The 22,497-nt window shown below is 37.0% G+C and overlaps 1 protein-coding gene across 1 annotated transcript in view; it reads right to left on the reverse strand.

Moving 5' to 3' along the window:
- Positions 1–3,001: 3,001 nt before the first annotated feature.
- The window catches only part of LOC103605248 (ankyrin repeat domain-containing protein 12-like), a gene marked incomplete at its 3' end in the record, with an annotated part of 81,232 nt that continues 61,736 nt past the window's right edge, over positions 3,002–22,497 (reverse strand). The window contains exons 6-7 of the mRNA XM_008589828.1: positions 10,351–10,499; positions 3,002–3,149 (exon numbers count right to left, since the gene is read on the reverse strand). Coding sequence (XP_008588050.1) covers positions 3,002–3,149; positions 10,351–10,499 — 297 coding nt within the window. The remainder of the gene's footprint in view (positions 3,150–10,350; positions 10,500–22,497) is intronic.

Genomic DNA, 22,497 nt, shown 5'->3' on the forward strand with positions numbered 1-22,497 from the left:
GCGGGAGCAACACCGAGGGTTGCGATCCCGTGGCCGGTCCTGGTCCGGTGCGGGCGCGACAATGAGGGTTGCGATCCCGTGGCCGGTCATGAAAAAAGACAAAAAAAAGGGAAAAACAAAAAAAAACAAAAAAAACCCAAAAGACATTTCATAAGAAAGTAGGGAAATACCAGTATTTCTAAATTAATGAATATGTAGTTTCAAATGTGTATATTTAAATTAATAAATACTTTAAGGAGATGTTTATTTTATCTATATCCCTATATAGTTTACTTATTGAAGTCTGCCACAAAATTTTTTTCTTATTTTTTAATTCTTACTGGGGGAAATGTAGATTACCTTATATTTTGGTATATACAGTACATGAAAGACACTTTACGATATCATTAGAAATAATTACTAACACTATTTTAAATGGCTGCACAAGATGCATATACTTTTAAAAGTATTTTCTGCCTTTTTTTGGGCACTTAGGTCTTTCTAACTTTTCATTATTATAAGTGCTGCTATGTTAATAGCTTCACATATATATTGTCAGCATATCTGGTTACAACTTCACAAATTTTTCATACATATTAACAAATTGTTTCCCAGAAAGCACTCTCAACAAGTGTATGATGGCAGTTTCACTGTAAGCTGCCCAACAATCACATACTATTTTAGAAGAATCTACCAGTTTCATAGGACAGTTTTTATTGAGCTCTTCTGTATGCTAGGCCCTGTATTACACTGGAGCCTGCTCTGTCATTTCTACTTGTAGGCCTACTTACTCAGAGTGCTGACTTGGAAAAACAAGGAAGAAGCTGTTTATACTGTTATATGTTTAGACCAGGGAGAACAACACAGCAACTTGATTATGCCTCTCTCTGTCTCCCAGTCTTTCTCTTTCCACCTCCCCCTCTCTGGCCTTCTTCTGCAGCCCCTTCTCTTGGTGTCACCCTCCCTCTGTCTGCTCTCTCTGTGTATGTCTGTGTGTATTTATCTTTTAAGTTTAAAATTTTGTTGGTAAGATCTATATACAGTAGTCTGTAAAAGTATGAAAAAAATCTTTTGCATTTCTATGGCTCAATCTGTTTATTTACGCTCTGCTGATGTCTATGAATTTCCACTCATTTTTATTGATCAGATTTGCTAAACCTTTGTCTATTTAGTTGATCTTTTCAAACAAGCAATTCATGGTTTCATTATGCTTACTTTGTTTAGAAATATTAGAAAATCTGTTTTCTTATACAATACTTATAAAACTTGGTTTCGAATCATTAAACTTTGCACTGTATTAATATCTTTCCTTTCTCTCTGGATCTGTTTTTTCTTCCTTTTCCTGATGTTTTCAGTAAGTTCTTATTTTCATTCTTACTGAATTTAATGATAATAGCTATGAACTTTTACCAAACATAGCACAACTTTGGCCTCATCCTGTAAGTACTAATGGTTATGTATACAAGGTCTACAATTTTGAAACTTTCTTAGTAAGGGATTGTATATGCTGGAAAAACTGTTAAAGTTACCAACTAGTATTGGTGTTTCTGTCAAATCTGCCTTATATTTCTAACAATTCTTCCTTTATATATTTTGACAGTGTTTTTGAGTGTTTAAGAGGACAATACAATTTTGTCTTTGTGTTGTATTGTATGCTCTTTATTATTACAAAATTATCCTCTTTTTGCCATGGGATATTTTCTGACTTCTTTCTCTAGTGTTAATACTGTAAGTCTTGCTTTTTTTGTCTTCAAAAGCGTTCTTTAACTGATTTTTTTCGAACTATCATAGAAAAGTGGTTATCATATACCCTTCCGTATTTGAAACATGAATTCACTTTTACTGTCATCTCCCCTTCTCAAATGTTGTTAGTTTAATTTGGTATTTGAATTCCAGACTGCTATTAGTTTTTTCACTTTCCTCTTTAAGCGTGATCTGATATTCGCAGTCGATTTGACAATAGTTACCACAGTGATTTATCTCTTTTGCGGTCAGTGCTCACTGCTAGATCTTTTCCTCCATGACTTCCTTATTCTTTTGTCATAATTTGGCATGATCTCTTAATCAGGTAGAGTATATTCACAATTCCTGTTCAGCAAGCCAATAAGGATGTTATATTCAGAAAGTGTGTTCTTTCAGTTGCCTTTCCACATGAAAGATACTTAACAGCATTATATAAAATTAAAGGGTAGGAAGTCTCTGCCCCCAAACTATAGATGTTTTCTATTGCCTCTTGGCAATGGCTGAGATTAAATGAGCATGGTTTGGTTTTTATTCCCTCAAGTGTAATGTAATATAAAAGTAACATTACCTAATTGCTTATAGGAATTCTTTAAAATTTTGAGAGGACATGGTCATTTATAAGACTGATAAAATTCCTTTTCATTGACTTTTGCCTAAGTATAGTGAATCCTTCCAATCTGTATAGAGGAGAATTTCTTCAACACTGAAAATTTTTTGTTATATTTCTGTTTGTTTTCTTTTTTTAACTTCAAATATGCCAAAAGTTTTCTGAAGTATTCTTTTGGATATTTCTTTTTAAAAATTGTGTTTATAAAGGAATTGCCCCTATCCTGCAGCAACGACCAGAGTTCAACCAAAATAATCACAAAAGTAAAAAAATGCAAAGATGACTCATTAATACCAGGAAAAGACATGCAGGTTGGTTAGTAGCTCTGTAATTTATAATAGAATGAAAAGAAGTTAAGAGTAGCAGTGATGGTAGCTATGCATGGGACAGGTTCTGCAGTAGGCCTGAATGTAATAAATAGTTTAGCAATTTATGGAAAAAAAATCATAAAATAGGGCAATAGCACTATGACTCCATTCACACAACATTTGTAGCAAATACCTACTAGGTTACTAACTTCACCATTCTTAGCTAGCTAGCTAAGTGTTATTCCAATAACAGCTAGCTAGTACTATTCTAAGGTACTCAAACATTTTATGTATTATAAATCAATCCAGAATGTTCCACCAAATACCATGTTAAACAGTTGAATGTAGATTATCTCAAACGAACCTGTGTAACTTTCATCATCATCAGATAAAGGCACCTCTCTTTTTAGCAGCAACTCCAACTCCTCTGTTTCTGCTACGTCCACTGGACGCTCTCCATGTTTATTAGCTTGGAATGGATTTCCACCATGTCGAAGTAAGAGTTTCACGATCTGCAACATTAAACAGTAGTTCCTTCATCATATCATTTCGACTATTCTCTTGATAACTCTCATAATACCCTTAAAGTGTTACCTCATCTACTCCGCATCCATTCCTCATACTGTCTACTCTAAATTATTAACATCTTCAAGTTCCATCTTCCTTGACTCAAGAAAACAAAGAAATTTTCTTCTTAAAATTTAAACTGGGCTATTTTAGCACTTTTTTTTTTAAGCACATCTCGATGTTTTTCTTCCTGTTTCATCATAAAGTCAACAGATGTTTACTGAATATTTATTAAAAAGTATTGTTTCAATTTCTGCTAATAAATCCACAAACAAGAATAATAAGCTCCCAGGCTTTTTGGAATGTACACTTGAAGGAGTCTCAAAGAAAGTATTTCCCGTTTATTTAAGGCTGATACCACTACCAATGCTCTTAATCTTACTCTCTTTCCCATCTCCCGCAAGATTTTAACTACCATTAGTTTGTGTGGATTTACCTAGAATGAATGAAGCCTAAATTTCAAGGCCCTCCACTTTCATGAACCCCTTACAAGTCCGTCTATTGAATTTTGTATTCATCACTTATAAGGCTTTTCTATTTTCCCACCAAATTATGTTTCAGTCTCCATAAAACCAGGATGTGCCCAGTTAGTCATCGTTTCATTTAGTTTTTTCTTCTTATCCTCTTCCTTTCTATATATATATATATATATATATATATATTTTTTTTTTGTCTTTTTGTCTTTTTCCGTGTCTGGCAACGGATTGCAACCCTCAGTGTTGCCCCCGCACCGGACCGGGGACCGGCAATGGGATCGCAACCCTCGGTGCTGCTCCCGCGCCTCGCTCAGCCAGTGAGCGGGAACCGGTCTGCATGTGGGATCCGAACCCTCGGGCGGGAGCGCCGCCGCGCTTCCCAAGCGGCGCACTGTAGCAGTGCGCCACCGGGCCGGCCCACCTTTCTATATTTTAAACCTCTTTTTGATTGGGTCCTTTCTAGAAATCAGTCCTTCCAGTTCATGTCTTTTTTACCTTAAAAAAAAGGATGGCAATAAAGAAATAAAACACAAACAAGAAACTGTTCAAACCTATATCCCCCTCTTCCAGCTACATCTTTCTTTTCTCAGTCAAGCTCCTGATAAGATGTTTATCATTGTAGCCTTGATTTTTTTTAATTGGCCCATCACTCTTTTTTTTTTTTTTCTTTTTGTCTTTTTTCGTGACTGGTAACGGGATTGCAACCCTCGGTGTCGAGCCCGTACCGCGACCGGCAACGGGATCGCAACCCTCGGTGTCGCGCCTGCACCACGCTCAACCAGTGAGCGGATCGGTCTCTACATGGGATCCGAACCCTCGGCGGGAGCGCCACCGCGCTCCCAAGCACCACACTCTACCGAGTGCGCCACCGGGCCGGCCCAACCCTTCACTCTTTTAAGTACACTCCCCTCAGTCCTATGAAATGGCTCTTCTAAGATCTGTAAAGATCTAAACCAGCGTTGGTTTCCCTGTGGCTCTGTCCTTGATCTACTTTCTCATGCTCTAGAAAACATCATCTCTTTGGAGATCTCACTCACTCTGAATGCGATGACAATCATACAATTAATTCGTTCATTTTCATTCTCTTGCTTGCTCTCTCTCAGCCCTTTCTTGAGCTCCAAACCCAAATATTCAAATGCTCATTGGATACATCCAACTGAATATACATGTATTTTAATACAAAGGCCTGAAACCAACAGGACCCAAATGAAGTTCACTGAACTTGTACCCTTACCTTTTATGTATTTCCATTCTCAGTGACTGGCACCAAAATCTGTCACTGAAGCCTTCTAGAAATCTGGGAGTCATCACTGACTCTTGTTTTTCACTCATACTCTACATCAAAGAGGTGGTCAAGTGTTATTAACTCTGCTTCCTTACCATCTCTTCTTGTTTTGATCTTGTATCTATTTCCATTAACACTGGGGTATTCCATCATACAGAAAATTATACTATAATTTATTAGCACATTTCCCCTCTTATTCTAGACTATAAGCTTCATATAGGATCATCTATTCATCTCTGTATTCTAAATACATAACTTTTTTGGTACTTAGTAACATGCCTTTTTAAAGACTGTTTAAATGAATAACGTGAAACAGATGAATATTAACTGCATTTATCATTAAAGGAACAATTTAAAACAAAGATGCTGTAAATCAGTTATTTCTAACAAATTAAAGTATTTAAGAACAATGGGGATTCACAATGAATTAAATAATGAAAAATTTTTCTAGAGTATCACTGTATAAAATTTGAAATGTAAGAATGAATAAAGAAAACAAATTACGGTCCCTCCTAACTGGTAAAAATTAATAAACAAAGGAGAATAAAATATTATCAAATTACACATGCTTATGATTTTAAAAGATCAACCAGCTTTCCAAAGCTATTGATTAAGAACTGTCCGATATTTATCTCCATATCCCAGTCATCTACCAGGGTGGGAGAGGTGCAATCATTTTGCTGTGTAGGGTTGGAGAGGGGATATGAGGGTCAAAAAGACTTTAATCCAATCCTCTTATTTCCAGTCCTATCTTAACAAGTGCTTCCAGAGGTAACTAACTGGTGCCATCAATTCCTGAGTTTTAGTTTTTCGGAATTCTGTGCTGTAGTTTTTCTGGGATTCTGGGATTTGGTTTCAATTTTCTTATCTCTCCTAAATCAAATTTGTGGGCAAATTACGGCCTCTGGGCCAAATCTTATCTGCCAGCTAAGAATAGTTTTTATATTTTTAAAGGATTTGTAAAAGAGGAGGAGGAAAAAAGAAGGGAGGGAGGATGGAGGAGGAGGAAGAGGAAGCGGAGGCGGAGGCCTACAAAGCCTAAAATATATTTACTATTTGGCTTTTTATAGAAAAAGTTTGCCAAATCCTGTTCTAGGTCAGTAACTGCTCATTAATCTAATTCCCATCTTCTGAACTACTGGTTTTCTGTTTCTTTTTTCTTTGTCCTTGTGGGTCTATGTCTTTTAAAATCTCCTCTTACTGTCAAATTTTGGGGTTTGAGAAGATAACTGAAGTAAAAAACTGTCAGTCATTATAAATAATACTGTAGTAAACAGCCTTTTATTTATTTATTTTTTGGCAGCTGGCTGGTATGAGGATCCAAACCTTTGACCTTGGCTGAACATCTTTATGAGTCGTAATTCCTCCATTTTTAGGTTTATTTCCTTAGACTAGAGCCCTAGAATGAGAAGACAGAATAAGGGATCTTGATACTGCTGAAAGCTTTCTACCCTCACCAGGAAGTAATCAACAAATATTTATTACATGCCTATGATGACTTAGGTATGGTTGGTTCATTCAAACTTGTTACAAAAACTCTGACAGCTGGCCGGTTAGCTCAGCTGGTTAGAGAGGGGTGTTATAACACCAGGGTCAGGGGTTAATATCCCTGTACTGGACTGCCACCAAAAAAGCCCCAAGAAAACCACATTAAAACGGTAAATTAAAAAAACTCTAACACAAATAATCAACAATTTACTTATCATCCTCATGTGCAGATAATTACTTATTTTAAAAAGTATTTAGGCTGGCTGGTTGGCTCAGTTGGTTAGAGCATGGCAGTTGTAACGCCAAGATCAAAGGGTTCGGGGATCCCTGTATAGGCCAGCCACCAAAAAATAAATAAATAAATAACTAAATAATTAAAACAAAAAGTATTTAAGGCAACTTAAAGTTGCTTAAAAACGTTAACAGGCAATAAATGAGAACTATGTAAAAATGATGAGAGTCAAAGGGTTCGGGGATCCCTGTATAGGCCAGCCACCAAAAAATAAATAAATAACTAAATAATTAAAACAAAAAGTATTTAAGGTAACTTAAAGTTGCTTAAAAACGTTAACAGGCAATAAATGAGAACTATGTAAAAATGATGAGACAAAAAATGATAACAGATACCTCAAATGTACCTAGAAATAAGGCTAATAATATAAGTGTATACTCATATTATAAAGTACTATACACTTGCAAAAGGGGGGTCAAAGATTAGTAAGAAATGTTATTCCTCTCTTACTATAAATAATTTAGACTTGACTACTGAATTGCTATCTTTCTGCTTCTCCTGTCTTAGAAATGCTTTATTGGATGGCTGAGTTTGTCGTGACTATTACTGAGTGAAAGAAACCCAATCCTTTGGTAGAGGCTCATAATACATGGTACAGATATAAAGAAATGAGAGTTTTTGGCAGCTCTCATTTCTCTCCTCCTTAGGCACAAGTAAAAGAACAAGGAGAAAAAAACCTCTCAATAGGTCTTGAATTGGGACTCCTACTATTGTAGGCATGTTGGTAGGAGGAAAAGCAAATGTCTCTCCAGAAAACAGTATGCTAGTCTTCCCTTGGAAAGAGACCGGAAGTAGTGTTTGAGTCCTTCTAAGAACATGAGCTCAAAAGTCAACTCCTGGAAATATTTTACAGTTACATGCAAATTTAGAAACTTGTACTCACAGAAACATATCTTAGTCACAAGACCTAATTCATTAAAATTATACTTAGAAATCAGGAAACCTTGAGTTCCGGTCAAGATGGCAGAATAGATGGTCCCCAGTGTCACTCTCTTCCACAAATCAACCAATTTATAACTATAAAAATGTAACATCAGCCAAGCTGGGCTGCTGGAGCTCAGGGGAAGAGGAGGAGAGACCTACAGAGTTCATGAAGGTGGGAGAATCCACGATGAAAGAAAAGAAAAAAAAGCTCTGAGGGTTTGGGGCTGCAGTTGCTTTAAGGCTGGAGCTGATGAGCACATGGAGCAGGAGCCAGGAGAAGCCACAGCTGTGCCCTTCAGATGGAGTTACTTGGAGGTGGCAGCGGGGAAGAGGGCCTCGGTGACCCCCAGGACAGAAAGTCTTCCCTAGGGAAACAGTAGCAAAGCAGCAATTTAGCTCAACCACACAGCTTAAGTACTGGTTCCCACAGGAAGTTCCCCCGTTTTAGAAGTAAGCAAAGGACAAAAAATTAGTTCTGGCCCAGGCATACCACCGGCACCTTGGGGCCTGCCTGGGTACTGGAGGCTTGGAGCTGGGGACCAGACACCATTCCCACATCCAGGCACACTAAGCCAGTGCCTCAAGGCCGGCCCAGGGACCCAAGGCATGGAGAAGGGGACTGGACCCCCTCCCGCAACCAGGCACACTGTGCCAGCACCTCGGGGACCCACCCGGTGACCCAAGGCATGGAGGTGGAGAGCAGAACCCCCCTCCCACAACCAGGCACACCACACCAGCGCCTCAGAGCATGCCTAAAACATCACCTCCATGTGGGTGGCCCACCACTGCCACCAAAAACCAGGGCTGCCATGAAAGTGGCTAGATGCCACAACTACCACGCAGATGGTTTGCAGCCACTGGAGTGCACTGACACAAGAAGAGTCACCAGCAGAGATAAAGAAAAGAAGAGGATGTCTCTCTCCACAAAGCTCATTTCAGTGTGGCAGAAGCAGCATCTGCTCTATGATAATATTGGGGGACCTGATCACACCTCTCAGCATTGGACAGATCATTTAGACAACAAATCAACAGAGTAACCACTCTTCTTTCAGAAGGAGAGAAGAAATCTAGGATAATTAGAGGGGAAAGGGGGAGAGACTGGACAAGGGGCATAAAGAATAATTATGATTTGTAACAATACATATGCTAGTAATACTGATTTGATTAACATATCTCAATGTTGAACCCCAAAATATGTATAATCAATTTTGATTCAGTTAAAAAAAAAAAAAGAAAGATAAATCAGGAAAGAGTTATATATCATATTTACAGAAAAAATTTTCCTCTTTAGTAAACTATCAATAATGCTTTAAGAAGGGCAAAAAGTATAGTATTTAAAGTATCATTGCCAGAAAATAAATCAGTTTCTGATAAATTCAGAGGAAAGGGCAATGTACCCTATAATCAGGCCTTACAATTTAAGTCTTTGATATTCTGTTTATCCTCAGTCAGTTATCCATTCATCCATCCATCTACACAGGCATCCATGCCAAATTTATTGAGTATTTCTTATGTGACAAGCAGTTCCACAGTCAGTAACAGAAAACAGCACAAACTGCCCGCATATGTGGTATTTATAGTCAAGAGCAGGAAACATGGCACTACACAAGTACATCAGTAAAAAATAATATAGTATGTGCCATCACACAGGTATGGACAAATTGCCAAGGGAGGAAAGAGACAAGAATGGCCCAATGGTAAGCAATGACCAGTTTAGGAAAAATAATACTTATACAGTCTACATTTTTCTTCAATTAAAATTAGAACTTGTTTATTGAGAAACATGGAAAAATACCTTATAGAAAAATGTAAGTGAGAAAAATAGCATTTTTAATATCTAGATTTTAGTTTCTAAAATATTTGGGTACATTTGAAAAATAGCAACATAAAGGCAGCTTTTTAAATCTTTTACCTCTGATGTTTCTATAATATTTTGGATTTCAAGGTATTTTTACATGCACGGTATATGTTTTTCCTTCAGAATATCCCCTGTAGACAGGTATTATTTATCATATGAGTATAATTTAAAGATGAGCAAATGGAGGTTCAGAGGAAAGAAGTAAATTGTTTGAAAACACATAGCCAGTAAACTGGCCAGGCCAGAACTAAACTCACATCTATCTTCACATCAAATTGCTTTTTTGTCTCAGCTAAGTAAAATGCCTTTTAAAAGACAGTCCAACACTGTAAAATTTTTATTGGAAGTAAAATCTGCTTTAATTCACTACATATACTGCTTTTTTGTCTCAGCTAAGTAAAATGCCTTTTAAAAGACAGACAGTCCAACACTGTAAAATTTTTATTGGAAGTAAAATCTGCTTTAATTCACTACATATAGTTGTCTGATAGGAGAATGTGTTAAAATAAAAATTTTGCCAAAATCAATTACCAAATTGAAAGGATTATTTTATTTTATTTTATTTTTATTTATTTATTTATTTATTTTTGATCAAGCAAAAAACGTATTTTAATTTTTGTATACACGAAAAGTGAAAGGATTATTTTATAAAAAGATAATGCTAAATCTGATTCAGAAAGCAGAAATAAGAGAAAAACAAAGTATAGATGAGTTGATTAAGCAATGAGTAAAATATGACACAAACCACATGACTAAGAAGTGAACTAAATTACTCTGGCTTGAATGTATATTTTGAACATATTATTTTTTCTATCATACTTACATCTCTGTGCCCACTACTTGCAGAATCATGGAGTGGAGTGTCATCATCTAATCCTTGTGTGTTAACATCTGCTCCAGCTGCTATAAGTATCTTAGCAACATCATAATATCCAACATTGCAAGCTTCATGCAGTGGTGTCCAACCTAAAATTAGAATATTAATTTAACATATGGTTCACTTACATGAATTCAAGATATAATCTTTCTGTATATACATACCTATGTGTGATATATCAATTCGAAATTGTATATGGTGCAAAAGGACAAAGGAGTGATGAAGAAGCTACTAAAAATAAATATGAGAGTACTTCAATAAACTCATGGAAAGATTTGTATTATCTTTTAACTCTATTTTTCCATGAGCTTTTTGAAGTATCCTCATATCTAAGAACACCACCAATTTTACAGACAGTTCCTTCAAGATAATACTATTTCCACTGAGGCTAAATTGTTTGATGAAAGTATTAAATATTTAAGCTTATACAATAAATATAAACTTTACATAATTTATAAGAATCATCTGAAGTATGGGAAAAAAGAGGAAAAGAAGGCAAAATATTAATAAACTTGATTACAGTCTTTCAGTAAGCAAAATCCCTATGTTTTAAGAATTTTATTCTGTTAAGCTGAAACAATATTTTCTGGACTTCATACTTATTTTAGATAAAATAAATTTATCATTATAATTATTTTTGCAATAAAAACTTACACGTTCACCAAAAAATTAGAAAACATTAAAAAGAAAATGAAGAAAATAAGTATTCCACCACCCAATATAATTTAAATAATCCAGCATAAATCTACTAGTTCCCTCCCTCCTACATTTATAAAACTTGGGTGGATAATGTTTAACCTGCTTCCTCAACTTACTGAAGTGAGAATAACTCTCCATGTCATTGTACTTTTCTACTAAAGTACTATACTATTTAATACACGGTAATTTATTTCAACAAGCTCTTATTACTGGGGATTTAGATTATTGCTAGTTTTTAAATATTAGAAACAATGCTATAATTAGATATCCTTACAACTAAATCTTCATGCACACCCATGACTAAATATTTGAAATAAATTCTTAGAAGTGAACTTGTCAGATCAAAGGGAAAGTACAGTTTTTAGGCTTCTGATAAATAATGTTAACTTTTCCTCTAGAATGGCTGCTGTGCATTTCAAGTTTCATTCTTTAAAGCAGATCCTGTGTATCACTTCTTTCCCCGCTCACACAAAATAGAGAAATAAATTTCAGGTGTATTGTACTAGCACTGCATGTAAAAAGAAACAAAAATAAAATCTGGAAAACAGAAAATATAGTAATATAATTTTATGATACAGAGACAGAGAAGACCTTCTTACAATACCATACCAAGAACCCATAAATGAAAAGATCAATTGATATGATTACATAAAAGATTGAAACTTTAGTATGATAAACACTATTAAAAATTCAATATAAGGTATAGACAGTAAAAATCTTTACATTTATGTCAGAGAAATAAAATCTAGATTAAATGAAGGGCTCTTACATGTTAAAAATAGTACCAAACCAAAAGAAATTGGGCAAAGGACTGAATCTGGCAATTCACAAAATATATACAAGCTTATAATAAACACAAGAAGAAATGTTCACTACCACTAGTGATTATAGAAATTCATATTAAAATCAGATCTTATTTTTCGTTTATCAATTAACAACAGGTTTTAGTGAAGATGTGATGAAAAGGGCTGCTTCATACACTTGATGATGGTGTAAATTGATAGTAGAATTTTTCTGGTGGGCAGTTCACTAATATTTCAAAAATTTTAAATATTCATTTCCTTTGATTTAGCAATTTCACTTCTACTAAAATACTTCCATAACTATACACAAAGATGTTTCTATAAAAAACACTATGGTGTTCACTATAGAATTGCCTATAAAAATCTATACTGAAAAATATTAGGCAGCTGTTAAAAATGAATGAAGTAGGCCTACCTATATGAAGAGATAGAAATATCTTCATGACAGTAAGGCAGGCTGCAGAACTACAGACTGATACAGATGGAATAATTTTTTTTTTTTTTTTTTTTTGTCTTTTGTCTTTTTCGGTGTCCGGCAACGGATCGCAACCCTCAGTGTTGCCCCCGGACCGGGGACCGGCAACGGGATCGCAACCCTCGGTGTTGCTCCCGCGCCTCTCTCAGCCAGTGAGCGGGAACCGGTCTGTATGTGGGATCCGAACCCTCAGGCGGGAGCACCACCGCGCTTCCCAAGCGGCGCACTATCCAGTGCGCCACCGGGCCGGCCCCATGTATTAGTCCATTTTTGTTGCTTATAACAAAGAACACTGAACTGGGTGATTTATAAAGAAAATGAAATTTATTATGATTCTGGGACAGCTGCATCTGGCATGGGCCTCAGGCTGCTTCTACTTATGGCAGAAAGTGGCAGGCAGCTGGCAGGTACGAGCGGATCACATGGTGAGAGGAAGCAAGAAAGAGGAGGTGCCAGGGTCTTTTAAACGACCAGCTCTCGTGGGAACTAATAGAGCAAGAACTCACTCATTACTCCCCCACCTAGGGAGAGCACTAATCCATTCATGAGGGATCTGCCCCTGTGACTCAAACTGCCACACTGTGGATAAGATTTCCATGAGTTCTGGGAGGACAATACATCCAAACTGTGTCACTGGAAAACCTCTGTTTTTGTCCTAAAGGCCTCCAAATGATTGGATAAGCCTAACCACATGATAAGGGGCAATCTCCTTTAAGGTCAACTGATTTAGATGTTAATCTCATCTACAAAATACATACCTTGAGAGCAACACTTAGATTAGTGTTTGATTATATAACTGAGTACTATAGCCTAGCTGAGTTGGCACATAAGTCACCCTGTCAGTTTCCTTCTGGGTGGATGTTCCCGTAGCCCATATCTGTTCATACGTGTTCTACTCCACTGAAGTGCCCTCAGCTGTGTGCCCTGCTGGACTGTCAGCAGGGATCATGCCTTGTCTGCCCAGTGCCTGCATGAGATAGGAATAAACACACATACATGCAGACAGGCATGTATGGAAGTACGCCTGCAGAGATGTACACACACACATATGGAGGAGGGAGTGAATGTTCACTTTCTTGGTCCTCTGTTTTCTTGGATGCTCCATAGGAAGCAATATCCCAACAGTGCCCAACTGGTAACAGAGGACATTTGAAGGCAGGGAATGGTTATCAGGAAATGAGCATTTCAATGTGCCATGCAAACAATTTGTCATGTACTATACCCTGGGCTTGGATTCAAAGGTAGGAAACTGCAAGAGAGAAACACAGAACAGATAGGTCACTTTGCAGCTAAATGTTCCATACTCAGGAGTCTAGTAACAGTAACCACTAATCATTGTCTACCATCTGTCAAGGGCTCAAAAATTGTTACATGATTTTTCATTATGTAGCAATTATACATTTTCGGGTCATGCTCTTTGGGCTTGCAAGAAATATAATTGCTTTATTTCCCTATAAATTACTTTGTCTCACATCCCCCACTTATGCCTGATGGCGGAAACTTAATAGTTAATGCAAGGAAGACTGAGTCAATTCAGAGTTTTCTCAGTTAAATATTAATAGTCCTGTAGGTGAATGGATAAACTGTGGTACATGCAGACAATGGAATATTATTGTGTGCCAAAAAGAAATGAACTTTCAAGCCATGAAGGGATACGGAGGAAACTCAAATGCATGTTATTAAGTGAAAGAAGCTGATCTGAGAAGGCTACATACTGTATAATTTCAATTTATATGACATTCAGGAAAAGACGGAGATATGGAGAAATAAAAAGATCAGTGGTTGGCAGGGGTTGGGGGGAGGGAGGAATGAGCAGTCAGAACACAGAATTTTTAGAGCAGTGAAACTACTCTGTGTGATACTACAGTGGTAGATACGTGATACTACATGGTGTCCAGACCCATAGAATGTACAACAGCCAGAGTGGCCCTGGTGAAAAGCATGGACTTTAGGTGATAGTGATGTGTCAGTGTAGGTGCATCCATCGTAACAAATGTACCATGTGGGGGATGTTGATAACGAAAGAGTTTGTGGGGATGGGGTGGGGAGTATTTGGGAAATCTCTGTACCTTCTGCTAATATTGCTGTGAACCTAAAAGTCCTCTAAAAAATAAAGCCTATTAAAAAATAAAATCTCAGGGCCAGCCCGTGGCTCACTTGGGAGAGTGTGGTGCTGACGACACCAAGGCCACAGGTTCGGATCCTATATAGGGATGGCCGGTTCACTCACTTGGGAGAGCGTGGTGCTGACAACACCAAGTCAAGGGTTAAGATCCTCTTACTGATCATCTTTTAAAAAAATAATAAAAAAATAAAAATAAAAAATAAAATCTTATTAGTCCTCCTCCAAGGGGTTACATCTCATTTATGGGTGTACCCATGGCTTCAAAGAGGTGAGGGGAGAGTGTCTGTCCTTCATCACCAGGGATATCCACTGGATGTAGGTTTTCTCATCTGGTCCCCAGACACTGTCTTCCCTCCACCTTGATGGCTGATTAGTGTCATGGGGACTCCGTGGGGGTCGATGTCTCCCAGGGCTCGAGATGGGAAACTAAGGACAGGATCTGCAGACCTGTCTGACAGTTCTTCCACTTTCATGCCCAAGCTCTGCCTAAGGTAAGGCTTGTCCTCAGAGGCCCGTGTCAGTGCTGCTCTTTCCTCTTGCTCTTCACTGTCCCCTGATATGGAGATTCTGTTTCCCTTCAGGTGCTGGGAAAGAGTGGAGAGACGTATACCTGGATCGGCATGTGTTCTAGGATGTAATTTTTAATAAACATGCAGAGGTTTTTAAAATATTTAAAAAAAAAAAGGTGGTTACGCAGGTTGAGCCATTAGATCAACGGGGTTTGCTTTTTAAAGTCTGGAGCTTAGAACAACAGGGAAAGGTATCCTAGTCTAACACAGAAGATGTTTTGTCTATCCTATTAATGAGTTCTGCCCTGAACTCAGTAATTGAGTTAAAAGAACATAGGCTGGGTTGGGAAGCTGTCTATTTTTAGCTATTCTGAGACCTATCTTTAGTGAAGAACATTTAGGTACATGGAGGAAAACTCCATTTTATGAGGGTTTCTCTTTCTCTGCACTGGAAAGAAAAGAAGGACTAAATCACGAGAGGCTTTCACAATGGAGAAGGTGAAGAGGCTTGGGTCTCTATAACAAGCCTCACCTTTGACCATTTAGTCTGGACTAGGCTTCCTACTTAGGCTTTCCCATGACCATTCAGGTAACAGTGCTTAGGTTTGAAATCTGATTGCAATGAACAACTTAGTTAATAATCATTTAGGGCAATCAATAAAAGAGCAACGGTTCTTTCACTCTAGCCCATTGTTGAAATGAGAAAAATGGTTAGGGGTGAAGAAAATATCCTTAGATTACATGGTTTTTAAGAAAAATGAATGGGCTCTTAGAATAGATGGTAGTTTGTAACAAGGTCTGAGTGTGGTGAAATCTCTCCTGTATAAGAGGTCATCTTAAGAGAAGTAAAAACAGTTGAGTCCCTTTGGAGGCTCCTCCTTTAGGCAGATAAGAGAAATTCTCAAATCCTTTTCCTGCTAATCAATGTAATGAAGTGATATATTTTAGAGTGGTATTTCCTAAACTCCTTCAATGGCTAACTTTGTTTAATGAACAATTCTAGCATAACTGTTAAGAACGAGTAAATTAGATGAACAAAAATGGGATGGAAATTTGTAAATGAGCTTGTCACAGTTGTTACCTTTTTTAGTAACCTGAGGTTTTAAAGATATGTTATATTGGATTAAGTGATTTATGAAATGTCTGAGTCATTTTTAAGTAGGTTAAAAATACTAAATCTTGGGCCGGCCCGGTGGCGCACTGCTACAGTGCGCCGCTTGGGAGCGCGGTGGTGCTCCCGCCGAGGGTTCGAATCCCACATACAGACCGGCCGTTCACTGGGTGAGCGAGCTGCGGGTGCAACGCCGAGGGTTGCGATCCTGTTGCCGGTCCCGGTCCGGTACGGGCGCGACACTGAGGGTTGCGATCCGTTGCCGGTCATGAAAAAAGACAAAAAGGAAAAAAAAAATACTAAATCTTGCTCCTCAGCCATTCTGATTTTGTTGTGTAATGGAGGAGTCTGATGAAGACAGGATAGACTTCTCAGTTACCTTTAATGATTGAGGTAGTCTACTAGAAATTGTTCTGAAGAGAAAATAGCTGTTCACTGCTTTCATTGAGCAAATGTGAAATGTGTCTTGACTAACTGGAAAATACTGACTAATGAAATCATGAGCTGGTTGAAGCCAATAATCAATGCATGGCCACAGTCGTTCATTTAACCAACGTGTGACCATCCCTATATGTAACACATTGTGCTAGGGTCAGGAATATAATGGCAAACCAGGTAGATGTAGTCCCTCCCCTAATAGAGTGTCATAGGAGAAATAAAAGCATATAAAGAAAAAGACGATTGTCCACTCACTCGTATCTGTAAATAGCTGAATGGTGGAATTGAACTCCTTATGTCGGCCACTTTTGTTGCCATTCATCAAGTACTAAAACAGTGCTGGTCTCACAGTTTAATGTTTGAGAATGAGTACACTCCAGGAATATATCTTATTTTTATGTAGTACAGAGAAGTTAGGTATATTTGGATTTGTTAATAAACATGAAAAAAGCTGTAGTATAAGGAAACATATCTGTAAAAATTATAAAATGGTACCCGTCCATAAAATGCTGATATAAAACAGTTCAAAATTTCTTACTTCCTAGGCAAGAAAATGTTCACTGGAAATTAAGGTTACTAAGAGTTAAAAAAATTCTAATATTAAAACTGGAAATAATAACTCCTTATGCAAGGAAAGTAAGACATGTTAGAAGGTATGAAAGATCTGTTTTTGTTAAGGGTAATTTAGTTTCGAGATTTAAAGGTTGTTTCAGAATGAATGAAGGAAAAAGAAATGATAGATAAATATGAATGGATAAATATGTTGTAGGTTTATGGAAGATTCATCATATAAAAGAAATTTTGTGTGTGATTAGATTGGCTAAAATTAGAAGAGAATTATTTCTAAGTTTTCCTAACAACTGAGCATTAATATCAAAAGTATAACTATGCAAAATTATAATCTGGTTTCCTGTATTAAAACAAAGAGGTTTTCTTGGAGAACTGATACGCTCTTACCAAAATGTTTTAAACCTTTGATATTTCTGACAAACTTCCCAAAAATCAAATTCTAAAATTAAGTCTTTTTGATCTAGAACTGACTTTGGGATTTTCCAATTGGGCCCCTGAAGAGCCTCAAAGGATGCATTCCTCATCTTCTAGGGATGTTAAATTAGGCTTGTTTGATGTGCTGAACTGCATGAGAAACACTGTCAAATAAAGTGATGTTAAATCTTTCTGAGTTACATTTTTATGGATGTGTCTCAGAAATGGTATGAAATTCACAGAAACCTAATACTCCTCGTGTAACACCATAAAATTTTTCAATACCCTTGACCACTTTCAGCCTTGACCTGAATAATGAAAATGCTGAGAGTTTAGCTCTTTCAAGAGGTTCCAAAGGAACTTTCGGCCTAATCCACAACAGACACTGGATGAATCCACTCAGCAAATCTGCTAAAGATTCAAATTGGCCCAAACAAGCCCTTTCCTAATATCAGGCAGATGATATACCTTTGATTGAGGTCAATGCTTTTACTTAGGAACTTGTGGCCAGTTGTCCCATTTGTGCTGGCAGAGGCTTTTAGCCTTGTGGGAGTTTTTGTGGTTTGTTAGACGTTTCCCTATTGATTAGGAGTTTTCTTACTGACGAGCATTAGTAGTAGTAGCAGAAGCAGCAGTATGGGATTCTTTAATTCTAAACCTTGTAATGACTGTCCCCCTTCTGGAACTCCAGTTGTTATAAGCTCAAGAATTATGGGTTCTCTAACTATATTTATCTGCAACAGTAGATCTTCTATATAAAAGACACTTTAGAATTAACAAATGGTCGAACTGAAGTTCCTTTGGTATATCAAAACTAGGGCTGTCCGCAGTATTGCTTACTTAGTCATAATTCTAGTTATGGTCCTCTAACTATATTTATCTGCAACAGTAGATCTTCTATATAAAAGACACTTTAGAATTAACAAATGGTCGAACTGAAGTTCCTCTGGTATATCAAAACTAGGGCTGTCCGCAGTATTGCTTACTTAGTCATAATTCTAGTTATGGTCTTAAAATGTTGTATGCAGTAGAGATAGCCAAGTTTCTTTGTCAACTGTTGGTTACAATGCTTTAAATATGGCCATTCTATGTCTTTGTCATTCACAGTTATTATTTTGATTTTCCTCTGAAAGCATCTGCAATCAGCTATAGTCCAAAAGTGTTTCGTCCTTAAAAAGGTTCATGGAAAGAACTTTGACAAGTATGGGTTTTTGATAACTTTAAGATTATACCATTGGATTGGGTGGGAATTCCCAGAACTCTAACTGATTGGTTCATAAAACTAAACCAACATCAAGTAGAATAATACCAAGGAACTGCTTTGGCAGATTTTTATGCTATGTCAGCCATAAATCCCATGCTGAGATTGCTGAGATGTGCAATGTGAATTAACTCCTTAAAATTGATCCAAGTCTACTCCTGCCTGTTGATTTATTTAATAAGCAGTGTAATGCACCTAATTTTGAAAAGTAAAATTGATATCTGAAATGATGTAAACTCAACGTTAAGCACAGACTCACAGAAGGCCCGGATGGCCACCTGGTCTTCCCTGAGTCCTTGAGATTCTGTTGTTGGGAGCCTTGCAACTCAGCATGAAACAGACTAAACGACCCAAAATCTGAGCAAATATCAGTGGGGTGACTATTCTGAAATTGCTAAATTGCTTTTATGGTCAATGTTTGGTTTGTCAAGCCCATAATCCTCAGAGGATAACTAAAACTACAGGTGACAAATTTCTGCTACCCGATGGACCATTTGAACATTTATAAGGTATTTCATCCAACTGCCACCTTTGTGGGATATAAATAAGTTCTAATAACCTATGTTCTGTGATTGTATATAGCTTTCTATGTAGGAAGGTCAATGTTAAAACAGTTGATAAATGTTTTTGAAAAATGTGTTTTCATTCTGAGATATCTCCATAGAGATCTCCAGCAACAGGCAGTCCATTTTACTGGGCAAATTATAAAACAGTTAAACAGGGTATTATGAACACAATGGCATGGTCATAGTCCCTATTATCATCTTCAGTCTTTTGGAAAAGTTGAAAGGATAAATAGCATTTGAAACTGGCAGGGTGAGTTAACTGGATTGCCTTGGCCAAGGGTACTATCACCAGCTTTAATGGATGAAATAGTGGAAGGCCTAAGCCCTTAGTAATGGAATCTCATGTGTCTCTTGCTTTCTTAAATTCTGATATGACTAAATACTGCATGGCTTTAATGTATTATGCCAAGGTGTATTTTCACCATATGAAGGAAGATTTTGTGATCCGCTAACTAATGACAAACAAACTTTTCATGATCTAGTATACCTGGAGATTAGGTCTTTTAGAAAATGCACTGGAAAAGAACTGCCCTTGAACCCCACCGGAAAGGACCATACCAGATTCTTTTTACCACCCATACTGCAGTAAAGCTCTAGGGTCTTGAACTTTGGATCCACATTTTACAACTTAAAAGGGCCCCCAGACTCTTGAAACTGTACACCTATTGGAGACTTTAAGGTAAAAGTTGACCAGGGAAGTTTTCTTCTCCCAGAAGTAGATGACGTCTTAGTATGTATAGACAGCTTTTCCCCTAAGATATTGGGACAAGAATCCTCATCATAATCAGACTTTTGCCCTTCTTAATTTTGCCTTGCTTATGCCTACTTTTTTGTTTGTTTGACAGGATAATGCTGTAACTAGACATATGAACCCACTAGTTCTCACTCCCTGTTTTAATTTAACCCCATGATGAGGTGCTAGATTACTTACTAACTGAACATGGAGGAGTCTGTGCAGTGTGATACTTATGTTGCACACAGATAAATACAGTGCATACTGTAGAGACTAAGGTACAAAAAACCAACCAAACAGGCTGTCTGATTTGTGAGGACCTTGGCTGCTACAGGGCATACTCCAAATTCTTGGTATTATTCTCCTAATAGTCATAATAGTAGTTTCCCTGCTGTATTCTCTCAAGAGTTCCTAAATGTCCATGTGAAGCCACCTGCTGAGTGCAAAATAGTCTCTACTTGGCTGAAATGCTAAGAATTCAAAGGAATATGTGATTAAGAGGAGACCACAATCTATGAACGACATATTGAGACCGGTAATCCAGGATGATGGTGGCTGAGAGTAGCACTCATGCCCTATGTTTTGGTTACACTTTCACACAGGTGAGAATCTCACCAAATGGGGAGAACTGTTAAATAAAATTTATGGGAGGCCATTGATTTGGACTAGGCTCCTACAATGAGCATAACAGATCAAACTAATAAGGAGTTCTCTGAGCCTTCTGTTTGAAGGGCTGATTCATGAATTGTTTTTGTTTTGTTCGCTTTGTTTTGTTTGGGTTTGCTGGTGGGTTTTTTTTTTTTTTCTCTCTCAAATAAACTCAGTTAAAATTTAAACTTGTCTGAGAGCAATATCATCCTTTCCTCCATAAGAAAAAAGTTTAAGCTTTATCTTTTGGATTTTAAAGTACATTATCTCAGTAACAGCTTCCTACCTATGTATTCTAGAATGTACACGCCATAAGAGTACCTTATTCACTGTATCTTGACTGCTTAGAAGATGCCTTCTATGCAGTGGTACTCAAGAAATATTTGCTGAATAAGTAAATGAATTTTATTACAATCTTTACAGTCAAATTATTTGTTAAGAAAATTAGCTTAAGTTTCTTAAAAACTAAAGGACTTATCTAATAGATAAAACAACCCTAAACTCCAGGTACATCTATATGACGCCGAACAGCTTGATATTTCTACTCTAGTTGTATACATATTAATAAAGAAAGGTGACTAAGAACTGTCCTTAAATGAGAAGAACCAACTGCAGAACAGTATTATAATGTAATCCTATTTATATTAAAAAACAAACTACAACGTAAGATATATATTTGGGTTTATGCCTAGAAAATCCCTGGAAGTATAGATAAGAAACTGTTGATAGTGACTGCCTATTAAAGGAGGTCACTAGAAATGAGGGAAGACTTGTATCTTTTATCTAATTGTATTAATTCTTTAGTTTATTCTAAGAAAAACAAAAGTTCATGGTATTATAAAATCAGTTTAAAAAAATAAAAGCCTTTCTACCCAACTATTAAATCTGACTTAAAATCAACATTTTACAGAAAATTTTAAGGTTTTAAAACTGTAAAATATCTTTAATTTGGCCACAGTCTTTCTCAAGTTGGAGGTGGAAAAGGTGGGAGTAACCAAAACATACTCTATTTTAAAAAGCATAAAGCCATAAAATGTTTTTAACAGTGAAAGACATTGGTTTGCTTTGATTGAACTTACAATACTCAGAAACTAAGAATTTAACTGTGTTGTCCCAGTTTTTTAAAAAAGAGTCAACATAGGAAAAGTTCAGTGGAAAAATTGCATCTTTTTCAATGCATTTCAACACGGTCTATTAGAGTCTTATATAAAGATGCCTTGAATTCAGAGGCCCCCCTCCACAATTTTTTCTCCAGACAAAAGTGATATACTTAGGTATCAGTCAGTGAGAACCATCCAAATCAAAAAATTTTTAATGTATTTTTAGCTGCCAGAATGCATAGCTAAGTTCAATCCTCAATAGCAATAATTATCTTAGTCCAACTTTCTGGATTTTATCTACCTTTTTAGATCTTTTTAATAAATTCACAGGTGTTTGGTTTGTTTCCTTTTTATTTTTGTCCTGTGGGACAAAAATTATCTTCAATTATTTTTGGAGTGCACAGTACAAACATGCACATACATGTGGCACAAAACCTTAATTAGAAGTGTGAAATGAAATACGAAATAAATTTAGCACACTGTAGATATTTTTCCTGTTAAAAGAATTTAGTTAGGGCCGGCCCGGTGGCGCACTGGATAGTGCGCCGCTTGGGAGGTGCGGCGGGGCTCCCGCCCGAGGGTTCGGATCCCACATACAGACCGGTTCCCGCCCGCTGGCTGAGCGAGGCGCGGGAGCGGCA

This window comes from Galeopterus variegatus, unplaced genomic scaffold (assembly GCF_000696425.1).
Source record: "Galeopterus variegatus unplaced genomic scaffold, G_variegatus-3.0.2 Scaffold5680, whole genome shotgun sequence".
In the NCBI taxonomy this organism is placed as follows: domain Eukaryota; kingdom Metazoa; phylum Chordata; class Mammalia; order Dermoptera; family Cynocephalidae; genus Galeopterus; species Galeopterus variegatus.